The sequence below is a fragment of the Morus notabilis genome, unplaced genomic scaffold (genome assembly GCF_000414095.1).
Source record: "Morus notabilis unplaced genomic scaffold, ASM41409v2 Scaffold78, whole genome shotgun sequence".
Classification (NCBI taxonomy): Eukaryota; Viridiplantae; Streptophyta; class Magnoliopsida; order Rosales; family Moraceae; genus Morus; species Morus notabilis.
In genome coordinates, this window is record NW_010367622.1 from 928,287 (window position 1) to 940,823 (window position 12,537).

The 12,537-nt window shown below is 34.1% G+C and overlaps 2 protein-coding genes across 2 annotated transcripts in view; one reads left to right on the top strand and one right to left on the bottom strand.

The window, feature by feature from the left end:
• LOC21410529 (exportin-7) overlaps nt 1-9,226 on the top strand; it is a 31,877-nt gene extending 22,651 nt beyond the window's left edge. The window contains exons 24-28 of the mRNA XM_024175305.1: nt 4,818-4,964; nt 5,231-5,359; nt 6,903-7,001; nt 8,150-8,188; nt 8,771-9,226. Of these exons, the coding sequence (XP_024031073.1) occupies nt 4,818-4,964; nt 5,231-5,359; nt 6,903-7,001; nt 8,150-8,188; nt 8,771-8,908 (552 nt within the window). The 3' untranslated portion in view covers nt 8,909-9,226. The remainder of the gene's footprint in view (nt 1-4,817; nt 4,965-5,230; nt 5,360-6,902; nt 7,002-8,149; nt 8,189-8,770) is intronic.
• A 353-nt stretch (nt 9,227-9,579) lies between these two features.
• On the bottom strand, nt 9,580-12,000 carry LOC21410531 (protein ROOT PRIMORDIUM DEFECTIVE 1). The gene is made up of 2 exons (XM_010112971.2): nt 10,144-12,000; nt 9,580-9,750 (listed from the first exon to the last, which is right to left on the bottom strand). Exon 1 carries the CDS (start codon nt 11,583-11,585, stop codon nt 10,296-10,298), a length of 1,290 nt encoding a protein of 429 aa, XP_010111273.1. The 5' UTR covers nt 11,586-12,000; the 3' UTR covers nt 9,580-9,750; nt 10,144-10,295.
• Nucleotides 12,001-12,537: the final 537 nt, after the last annotated feature.

The following is a 12,537-nucleotide window of genomic DNA, read 5'->3' on the forward strand; positions in this document are numbered from 1 at the left end:
AGTTTCTCTTCCAGTGCCCTTCGCCATTGCAGTGGAAACACTTTTCTTTGAGTTTCTGGATGGGACCTTTAGCCTTCTTGGGTCTCTTGTTCTTTCCTTTCTTCGTTTTTCCTTGGTTCTGGTTCTTTCGTTTATTTTTACCAGAACTTCCTACAACTACAACATTTGCTTCTTCTCTCCTTCGCTTGTTGGTGGATTCAAAATTTTGCAGGTCATTCATGAGTTCAGTGAGATTGGACTTTTTCTTGTTCATAACAAAGTTGTTCACGAACTCATGAAAATCAGGGGATAAGCTTTCCAAGATGATGCCAACTTGGGTGGCTTCATCGATCCTGGCACCATTGAGCTCTGCATCATGGAGGTGATCAATCATGTTCAAAACATGTGCCTTGACTGAAGAACCTTTCTTCATCTTGTCGTTCATGAAAGTCCTTATAGCATCCAAACGAGCCTTCTCAGAGGGAGCGCCGAACATGGCTTTTAAAGACTCCATTATCTCATAAGCAGTCTCCATCTCCTCATGCTTCTTGCGAAGCACATCGCTCATACTGGCTAACATAAAGCACTTTGCTTTGTTGTTGGCCTTGATCCAACGATCATAAGGCTCCCTTGCGGTTTTGGTTGCATTAGCCGCGGGTTTAGGAGGACATTCATCCACTAGGACAAATTTGTAGTCTTCGCAGACTAACAGTATGTTCATGTTACTTTTCCACTTAGCATAGTTATCACCGTCTAATTTTTCAGTCGCTAGTAGTGTGATACTGTGATTCGACATATTGCTGAAAATAAATAGAATATTCATCTAATCAATTTATGTGCATGAATATCAATGTATGTTAATTTAGGCACAATTAAATATGATGCATGATGCACATGAAAAATACATAAATCATGTTTTAATTTTGGGTGCCAACGATAATCCAATTTACCACGAATATAGTGCCGCCGTAGGGTAGGTCAAAATATCACAAATTGAACCGAGACCTTCTCAATTGATAAATATAATCAAAAAATCTCAGTTTTTCATATTTATCAACTACCTTTATTTTTGGTCAAAAATATAATCAACAAATTGATTACATTTTCATGAGTGTAACCCATCATTTCAGATTCTACAGACTTAACTCCAGAGTGCCGCCGTAGGGTAGGTTTAACCGAAAATACATCATTGAATCCTATCGCTAGGAAGTCAACATTGTTATTAATCCGAAAGAACACTTTCCGTAGGGAGTGCGGAATCGGTGCCGCCGCAAAGCCCCTTTCGAATCTCACGGTGTTGAACTAATGATGGAGACTAGTGGGTCGCATTGTCATACAACCCTCTCCCACTCATTATTTTGCAAATATGTATTTTATTTGAAAAAAAAAAATCATGGTTCTCAAATAAAAAAATAAACAATTTATTTTTCGGATATGTGAAATTCTAAAATTTAACTCTTAAATTCAATTTCACATGTAACATTATTTTGCAAATTAATTTTGCAACTTAAATCAATTTAATCATATTAAATCGATTTTAGCGCATGGTTCTTATTTTATTTTATTTTTCTAAAACTCTTTTATAATAAATAAAATAAATAATAACTAATGCGCGTATATGCATGGCATGTTATAAAACATATGAGTAGGCACATTATATCTATATGGCATGTTATATGCATGGACATATAATATATAATTATCAACATAAAATATAAATATATGCAATCAACTATTGAGATGGATTTGATCGGGTTCCATGAAAAAATAAATTACAACTCAATCAATTCGAATAAATAAATAATTACAATAATTATATTCTTCCGTTACATCAACGGGTCTTTGATTCTCGAGTTCTTTATTCTTCGGCTTCATTCTTTGTCTTCGGGATGAATTTCACCTTTCTTGGGGTCCGAAACTTTTCCGGGTTCGTCGGCACGCATTACGAGGGTTTTGGAAACCTTCGGGGCCGTTCGGGATCAAATCCCGAAACTTGGGCCACCAGCCGTGCGCGCGCGCAAGATGCCCGCGCGCTGTGCGCGGGCGCGCGGACTGTCCGCGCGCTAACCGTGCTGGGGCCGCGCGTTGTGCGCGCCTGTGCGGACTCTCCGCGCGCTGGGGCGCGCACGGTGGGCGATTTCTGGAAATTTTCTGGGCAGTTTCTGGGCATTTTCAAAGGCTTCAAACTTGATCTTTAAGGCCTCATTTTGATTCAAAATCAAAACCCTAATTCTACCCAAAACCTAGAATTACAATAATTCTAATCCCGAATAAAATTACAAATAATTTAATCAATGAATAAATATAACCGATCCATGAAACCATATAATTAACGACTAAATCCACCATCCATACGTTCATCAACATGAATTAAAATAAACATCAATAAATGCAAGTGCTTACCCATCACATACATACATAATTAAATATCACAAATTTAATATATCAATTATGATTATCAAATAATCGAAGCATAAATTAATATCGTCTATAGACCGCTCTGATACCGATTGCTGGTTCCCGAATCGAATTCGGGTGCGGAAGCGTGGTGCGGGAAGGCGGATCGTGTATAACAAAAATTTTCATAAAACTTTTGAGATATTCTATAGATTATATTAATTTATGCACGAATAAATTAATCGCATTAATTTACATCAAGAACTCAATCTAGGAAAAAATACCTGGAAGCCGACTCGGATGATATCTTGAGTTCTTTGACCACGAACAGTCCTTGCTCCAATCTTTGTGTTTAGAATACCAAAGTCTTCCACGTCAATTCCTTGATTCCACGTAGACGTGTGTGTGGGCACACGTGGACAAAACAGGTTTCTTAAATACTCGAATTTTCACAAATACCAACGCATGCACGATGTGGAATTTTTAGAGAAAAAAAAATATTCTCTCTTTTTCCTCTGTGAATTTCGGCCACCAACAATTAGGGCTGAAAAAATGTTTCAAAAATTGTGTGCACAATTTTCTATCATTCTCATATTTAAAGTGTAGAAGTCCAACTTCAAAACAGAATCAAATCTTTATCTCCAATTTTGAATTTTGAACAAAAAATCCCTTCCCCTTATCTCTTAAGTGGCTGGCCATATCAGGGTTTCCTAACCCTGTGTGTGGCGCCAATTCAGATAGGGAAGGAAGAGAAAAATCATCCTTTATCCTGTAGTCCAATTTTGATTCAGATTCAAATTCAAATTTAAGTCAAACTTAAATTAATTTGAATTCTAAATTGAACAACTTATCAAATAAGTTTAAATGGATAAATCTAGATGTATTTAAATTCAAATTTAAATAATCACATTATTTAAATAATAATAATTAATTCTCAATTAATTATTTTTCGAGTATTTAATTTTAGAATTCTGTAATTCTAACATTCTCATTTTGCCCTTTGTGTCTGGTAAAATTACAAGGACGACGCGGGGACATATGGACTTATAATCCCGAGTTCCAATAAAATTAATAATTAATTAAACACTTTAATTAATTAACTAATTCTATTAATTCAAATAGTTACTTCACTATAAACTTGGAGTTAAACTCTCGAAATTATAGACATTAATTACTTCTAAACTGCGAAGTGTCCATTTGATATAGTCATTACATATAGATCAATCCTCCATAAATAATTCATAATTAGAGTCAGGTAGAATCCGTTAACCTCTCTAATTATATCTGCATCATTGAGTACTATTGATTCTCTAATGGATAGTGATTCATAAAACACATTCATGAACCAGAGCGCTCTTACTAATCCAAATACCGAATCAACACTCAAGAGAATTATTTATCTACTTCTTTCTCAAGAAGGAATGAATTCCATCTCGTATAATAACATTCACAGCTACCTATTTCATTATGTCTCCAAAATACAAGGAATAGGATTCAGGGTCTCAGAATCCGTACCGAGTAAATCAAAAGACATAAATCCATAAATAGGAGTTTGTTAAGAACTCAGGATTAAGATCATCCTATATATGACCATCAGTAGACTCAATTAGAATTTCTACGCTTAACGAAAATTATTAGAAATTCATAGTGTCTTTGTCCTTGTTCCACATAATCTTATTATGCGAAATACATTCATTCAATATCTCGCCATATTAACCGTGCGGATAACACCGTTCCATTCTAAATGAGAATGACATGTATTAATAATGTTTTAATTAAAGATTCCGAACTTTAATTAAATTCATCATTAACAATGTTTTTGATTATTATCTTTAAACACTATCCTCTTGTATATAACACTTATATACTATGTTTAAGGTTACATAAACAATCACGGAATTTTCATTTGATATTCATAAAATATTCATAAATATATGCACATAAAATGATGAATAAACTCTTTTATTAATTAAATAATAAATATTCTATTACATTTCATACTCTAGAACACTATTCCCAACAAAAAATTCCTTCATTGATGATAAACAAATACAAAGGACAGATGATATGAAATCCTCAGCGAAACAAAAAGAAGTAAAGGAAAAACAAAATTATGGCTTCTTTAAAAAATAATAATAATAATAATGAATATCTCCAGCTGTTATGTACTTTGTGTTTGCTTCTTCAGTAATTGCTACATCTGTTCTTACATGCCTTTGATGTACTTGTCTGATACTTATGTATTAAAAGTAATCTATTTTCAAGTTAGAAATAATGTAGAATGTCGCAAGGACTTGCACATTTGCAATTTCAGAGGACTTTGCTTTATAATGCAGTTCGTATCATTTAGTATAAGGACATTCTTGACAAAGGAAAACTAGGTCCCATTCTATTAGATTGTCTATTTGGATTTACGCTAGTCTTTTGTATTTTTTCTCCAGCTTGCAGGTGCCTACTTTGCATTTTTGGAGATTCTTTGTAGCTGCCATTTGACTTTTATTTTGAATTTGGATACCAGCACCTTTATATATATTGTTGGATCTCTTGATTTAGGACTCAAAGGTTTAAATGAGAGCATCTCATCACAGGTTGGTTTGATACGAGTGTATTTCAGCTTTTAGAATATGTTTTTTTTTTTATTTTACTTTATTTTTATTTTTGTCTATTTCTTGTAATTTTTTCGTTGAATGAAGGTTCCAGTTTATTATCAAAAAAAAAAAAAAAAAAAAATTGTGTATGTAATATCTCAACCGAAATAAGAAAATAAGATTGTCATGATGAAACCATTCAAGATGTGGTCTTGCTGGATACTGGGGTCTTGAGATGTCTTATGACTAATCTTATATTGTTGCAGTGTGCATCTGCTCTTGACCATTTGGCAAGTTTTTATTTCTTCAATGTTACTATGGGGGATTCACCTACTTCGCCTGCTGCTCTCAATCTTGCTCAGCGCGTTACTGATTGCCCTGGTTTATTCCCACAAGTAAGTTTGCTTTATAAACCTGTAATAAGATGCCGGTGGCAATTCATTTTTCTTCTACTTCAGTGAAGAAGGAAACCTACTCTCTTTTGAATTGAAGTGAATATAGTTATTTTTTCTTATGTGTAGCATATAAGGAGGTTTAATTAGTCAAACATCGATGATAAGTAGCAGGAACCATATTATTTAAAGTTTCATGAATTTATGGCCTAATAAATTACATTTATTACAAGTCAGTTGAACATTGTTGGGCTAGTTGAGGCCGTTAAACTTTAGGGTTCAATCTTTCATGCCATTTGCCTGGTGAATGATTATGAGTATCATGCTTCAGAGGATTGTAATGTTTGACTGGGGCTCCAATTTTGAACTCAAGGCTCAAAGCAGCTTAGGGATTCCTAAATTATCTAAAAGAAAAGGAAAAAGGAAAGAAAGAATAAAAAAAAAAAAAAAAAAAGAAACAAAAGATACTTGTAAGCTTATGTGTGTTTGCTCGTACATATTTTGCTTTACCTCTTCTTGTGTTGTTATTTGTTTATTTTGAAAGTGAAATCATGTTTAACATTTGCAAGCAGCATATATTTTGCTTCTTATGTTCTAATTTCAATCAGTTAAATGTAGAAGCACAATTAGCTTATCATCTTATTTGCATCAATGACTTCAATAATTTACTTCTGTTTGGGATAGAATCTAGGAACAGCCAAAATTTGGAGGACATAGAGGGAGATGTAAGTGAAATTTGGGATAGAATTAAGTTTTGGGTGGCGTTATGGATGTCTCAAGTTAACGGCCTTAATACTTTTCCGGATGGGATTTAGGCCTTCAATAGTCTTGTGCTTTTAGGTTTTTGGTGCTGTTGTTTTGTTGTGTTAGGTGGACTCCTTGTCCCCTTCTGTACTCTTTTCTTTTCTATTAATAGCTAGTTTAAATCGCACGCGTACATAAGAATGAAAAACATATTTATTAAGGTGTCATTTAGAGAAATAAAAAAAAATGTATATTAGGACAAAAAGGATACGAATGAATAAAAGGGAGGGGAAAAAAAAAAAAAGAAAAGAGAGAAAAAAGAACGAAAAATAAAAAAAAAAAACTCACTAGCGAAACGTTTTATCCGGGAAACATGATTTAAAAAAAAAATAGAGATACGTATGAGAAGAAATTATTTAAATGGGGAATTAAAAAGAAGTATATTTATGAGGGCCAATTTGGAGAAAAGAAAAAAAAAGAAAAATGTATAATAGGGTAAGAAATATAAGAATGTAAAAAGGGTAGACAAGAAAAAGAAAAGAAAAGAGGAAAAAGGGTGATAGATTAAAAATAAAAGGAAAGAAAGAAAGTTAAGAAAAAAAATCAACAAAACGGGAGGAGTCAACGAACAACCCCCCAGCCCCACCACACACACACAAAAACGGATTCTCTCTTAGCATTTAGGTGTGGATGTTCTCTCCTTTCTTATTAAAAAAATAATAATAATAATTTATTTCTGTTTAACGAACCTTATTCATGTTCCCTGTTTCTTTATTTATGCAAATCTCGTTCTTTTCTCCAGATCTTGAAGACCCTCTTTGAAATTATCATATTTGAGGATTGTGGTAACAGATGGAGTCTTAGCAGGCCAATGCTTAGCTTAATACTTATCAATGAAGAGGTAATGTGTACACTCTTTATTCTTTTACGTTTTATGTTTCCTGTTTGGGTTAATTTCATAAATGGTCCCTAACATTTACCTTCAATCTCATTTTAGTCCCGGACTTTTCAAACGTCACTCAGTTGGTCATTGAGGTTTTATTTTGTTTCAATTTCAGTCTTTCTATTAAGTAGGTGTTAAAATTTGATGGAATCTATATAAATTAAGGACTAAAATTGGAAACATAAGATTTTGAGACTATTTGTGGAAATTAACTTTTATTTTTTGAATTGTTTGTCCCTAAACTTTATATGTTTTTAATTTTAGTCCTTAATTTTTACAGATTCCGTCAAATATTTAACACTAAGCTAACAAAAGGATTAAAACTGAAACTGAAACAAAGTAAAACCTTAGGGACCAATTGTGAGATGTTTTAAAAGTCATGGACTAAAGTGGGATTGAGAGTAAATCTCAGGGACTATTCGTGAGATTGACCCTTCCTGTTTTTATATCTTTCTGTAAGCTTTCTTAAGAGTGTTTTCTGTATGACCGGACTAGACCAATCCATATATAGCTACTGCTAATTGTTGAAACGGTCTTCTGAATGAATGGGATATATTATATTTGTTTAAAAGACTTTCTCGGATTAAATGGATCAAAAGTATGGGAATAAGATCTAAACTTAAGGACCTAGATCAAACATGTCAGTTGAGAAATAACTTTAGTCTTGTACAGATATGTGAAGGGTTACAATCCTCATCAACCCCGAACTTCTAAGAACTGATCCTTTGCCGCTTGCTGGGAAAATTGAGTTGACATAATAACTGTCATATGGGAAATGCACGGCCAATGGCTAGTTTTCCTTGTAATTTGAGTGCTATTCTTGTATTGATTTTTCAATTCTAGATGTGAAAACAATCTCCTGTCAATTTTACCCTGATCATTTTTTTTTAATCAATTATACACATTAAATTTTCAAGCACCAATACCTAGGTGGTAGCCGGCCATGCACTGCACACAAGAAAAAAAGAGGGGGGAGAAAACAAAAAGGGTGGTCATTTTTTCTTCTCAGCATTTATACCTATTAAGTTGAGCAATTGCCTGACAGATGTTCACTAATATTTCTTCTATGCTTGTGTTTTAATTAAATTGAGCGTGATTTTCTACAGATGTTCACTTCAATAAAGGGTCAGATTTTGGCTTCATTTGTAAGTACTCTGATATCTCAGTTAAATATTTTATTTTTGGGGAAGGTTTTGGTTGCTTTTGATGAGCTTCCTTAAAGTTGTAAAGATGGTTGGGTGGATCCACTTGTCTTGTGGATCAAAGTCAAGATGTCTTTAAACATTATTTATTCTTCGTAAGAAGCTAAATGAAGCTCACAAATCAATACATAATAGAACATGAAAACAAGTACTACAAACTCCACAAAGTTGACCGGTAAAAATGGATTAACAGCAGAGCCATGTAATTTATATCAATTACTGTGTTGATAATTCATGTTTAGCCATCAATTCAAGTTGCGGCAATAGAATTTTCAACCAAAAAGAAAGAAAAAGTTGCTGCAGTAGGATATCAACATTTCTGGGGTTTTACTCTAATTTTAAACCCAAATGAAGATAAAATCATTTCAACAAAAAAAAAAAAGAAAAAGATATGAACAAATTATATATTTATTTATTCATATATTCCCAATTGGTCTAATTGTTGGTCTTATTCTCTGTTGGTTTGATCTACTATTAAGCAGAGATTATCCCTGATGATTCTTTCTTTTTATAACCATTATGCAGCCATTGGATCAACAGCAACGTCTTTCCCCGTGCTTTGACAAACTTATGGCAGACGTAACTCGAAGCTTAGAACAAAACAACAGGGACAGATTCACCCAAAATCTAAACAGATTCAAGAATGGACTCCGTGTTGTATAGCTTTTGTTTGTCTGTCTTTAAAATATCAATGAATTTTGGGACAACTGTAAATCCTCGCCCACTTCCTCGTTCCTAATTTTTTTTTTTTTTTCTTTATTCTATGGGATAAAAACTAATACATCTTTTACAGGCAAACTTGGATTTATTTGTATGAAGGAAAGTTTCTTTTTTTTTCTTTTTTATAAAAGGTTTAGAGGGAGTGGATAATTTTTTGTACAAATATACCGGAAGAAGAAGGACAAGACAATGGAAAAGGTTCTTACAGGGACATACGTTTTTTGTTTTTTTTATTTTTATTTTTTTATTTTCTTTGCGTGTTCTTACTGCATAATCTTCTCTTAATCTCTTAATCGTGTTTTTGATCCTCTAAATCACATTAACCACACAAAAATTTGATATATTTCCATTGATAAATTTTTACCGTCAACGTATCATCAGTGGTGATTGTCATTAGTGGTTCAATTAATAGAAAATATAACATGTAAAAAATGGTAACCTTGTTTAATATGTCCTTTTTTAATGCTTATAATATAATACACGCATTCTTACCATAACTATCCAGCGAAATTACGTTCATAGGTTCAGTCAACAATTATAATCTTGCCAATCTTAAATTGCTTCAATATATTCTTCATTGGAATATGATATTTTCATTCATAAAATAAGTTTGAGAAAGACATTCCTTGTTATAACCCTATGGCCAACCAGTAAGGTAACTAAAAGATCAGATTAGAATGAAAGGAACTAAACAACAATTTGCCTCATTGTACAGTAAACAAGTTACATGATTTATGTGAAAAATGTGAGTGCGGCAAGAAAGACAGCTTCAAGACACTTCCCACCTAACATGGGAAAAAGTACAAGTTAACAATAAAAGACATATATAAGATCCAAACACGCTATAATGAAGTAAATATAATCATCAAGAAAGAATTATTGGTGCAAATAATTTTAAACAAATCGAGAAAGAATTATTGGTGCAAAGGACAAGTTAACTTAAACTTATGTTTTTAGCAGAAGATGTATCAGATCCCTCGGACTTGTACTGGCCAATGAAGAGCATGGAAGTACTTATCAAATATTTTTTTCCCTAATTATACACGTTCATACAAGTCCTAAGCAAGTGAAGATAAATTATGCAGCTCAAGATGAAAATGCATACAACACTTTATGTCTAAAGGAGGACAATCCTACTTAACCAGATTACTGAAAATTTTTCAAGCAAAGAAGATTACCGAAAATTTAGTTTGCGTGACTGATTGTGGCAGATCTGCGCTTCATGTTGTTGAAATATTCAGAATGAGCAGCTGAAGAAGAGACACCATTAAGCTTTATTTGGAATTTCGATCATCCTTTTATGCATTTGTCACTTGCATTACTTTTAACTTCATCCAACTGTTCTTTCAACAATTTCACTTGGACTATCATCGGTATTTACATCACTCAAACTCTCTAAGATTGGGATAACCCAATCTCCTTCTCCTTTAACATCTTCCTTTACTTTACAAACTACATTGTCTCTTTCTGCTCTACTCCTATCGAAACCTTGTAATTCTTTAGTATGACGACACCCCATCAATATAAGATCCAACATCTTTCTCCGAACCTCATACATCTGATTGGATTCGACCAAACACCCCCTACTATACGCCTCCCTAAGGAAAACTCTCGGGGTATTCCCTTTGGTGGATATGTAAAATATTCCAGGGTGGTTCAACAACACCTCGCGCACGTTAACTTCAATAGCCAAATCCCTCCGGAAATGAGCTAACCTTTCAACCTCAACCACTTTCTCAACTGTCAAACTCAAGAACTCATGAAGAATTGCCACAGCCCGCTTCTCGTACCGTGCGCAAGAACGAACTCGAACTAGTCTTTTCCTCTCATAAGGCTTCACATAAGGAAGCCTTTGCCAATTCTTCAACCTCTCTCTAAACCCGCTCTCGATCTTAAACCCCGTCGGGAAGTTGATGGGAAACGCATACCTTGTCTCGTACTCGCTCAACCACTTCTCCCTGTACTCTCTCTCCCGCCAATTCTCAATCTCAGCCAACCCCAAATCCTCATCATGACCTCCATCAACCACTTCCACAACCTCCAAATCAACTAATTTAAACTCCTTGGAATGCTTAGCGAGAATGGATTCCCTGAAGTCCTCAGGCAAACCCAATTCTCTACTCACCAGTCTCAAAGCGTAAACCTGAAGACTCCCATTCACAGACATCAACAACAACTTCTTGACCCTTTTCACAGCTTCCATTTCCCATTTCTTTACAGCATTTTCTTCTTCTTTAATCAACCCCAACATTTTATTACTAATTCTACAGCAAAGTTTTCTCCTTACCGGGTGAGGAAATACGTCGAACACATGGCGGTACTTGTGAAGAAACTCCCCAATCCGTACGTTCAGCCCCGCGAGGGTCCTCCAACGGGACATGATCTGTACGGACACGAAAGGACCGCGCTTTCTGTGGGCCATGAGTTCGTGGAGTTTAAGGATTACGTTGAGCTTCCTGAGTTGGGTCGAGAGCTTGTCCAATTGGGTGTCTCTAGTCCTGTCTTCCAAGCGAGTTTGTGCTGATTCGACTAACTTCTTTTTCCACCTTATTTGTGCCCATGAATTGAAGGGAATGGCGGGTTGGATGAGGCGTAGACTCAAGCTGTGTAAAACTCTCATGTCTATAAACGTAACGTGTTTCCAGAGAAAGAGAGAGATCAATACTCAATACCATGTGACGCGTTTGTGGGAAAGAAGTTTAGTTTAGTTTGCGGACAATGCCCATCTCATATCCCTCCGGAAACAAAGAAAGTGAAGCAAAACTTGGTCATGTGTCCCAAAAAGAAGTAACAATAACTGCATAGATAATCTAAGTGCTATTACGACGTGATTTTACTCTTCTGCTTTATTTCTTGCGCGGAAATGTCATTTTATGAGAATCCTAGAGTAGATTGAGAGAGAGGTGGAAGCAAAGTGGAATAGTGTGGTTGAAATGCACAAGAAGCAAAGTGAAAGCACCAAGAGTAGCTCAAAGGGATCACTGATCTTCTTGATCAAGGGAAAGCACATGTCTCCAGCCACAATTTCTTTTGGGAAAATCAATGAATGAAAATGAAACCTCCGGAGCTGCATCGGGGCTTGAATAGATTATTACGGATTTTGTATTTTTCGAGTGAGGGTATTAATTTAAGTTAATATGTATTAGAAAGAAAATCAATTTTTTTAAATTATAAATTAATTTTAGAATGTAAAATATAAATAAAAATATAAATTTTTTACTCAATTCTGATATCTGAGGCCCCACTATAAAAGTTTTTGAGTATAAAAGTAGTTTCTAATCTTAATTAGATCAATTTTGAAGCTTCTTTTGAAATTCTTTTATTATCTAAATTAATTAGGAATTTATGAGAAATGTTATTGAAAATTTATAAAATAAATAGATATCCACTAACTTTTATTCTTACCTCAATGTTGATTTTTCAAGTTTCAACCATCTCAAGCCCTAAATGTACTCTCATCTTAAAAAAAAAAAAAAAAATGCTATAGTCCAAAAATGCATCTTCTTTAAAATGAAAAAAAAAATGAAAAAAAAGACTCTTCTGTGGGCCGCATTAGGCCTTGGGTTGCTTCT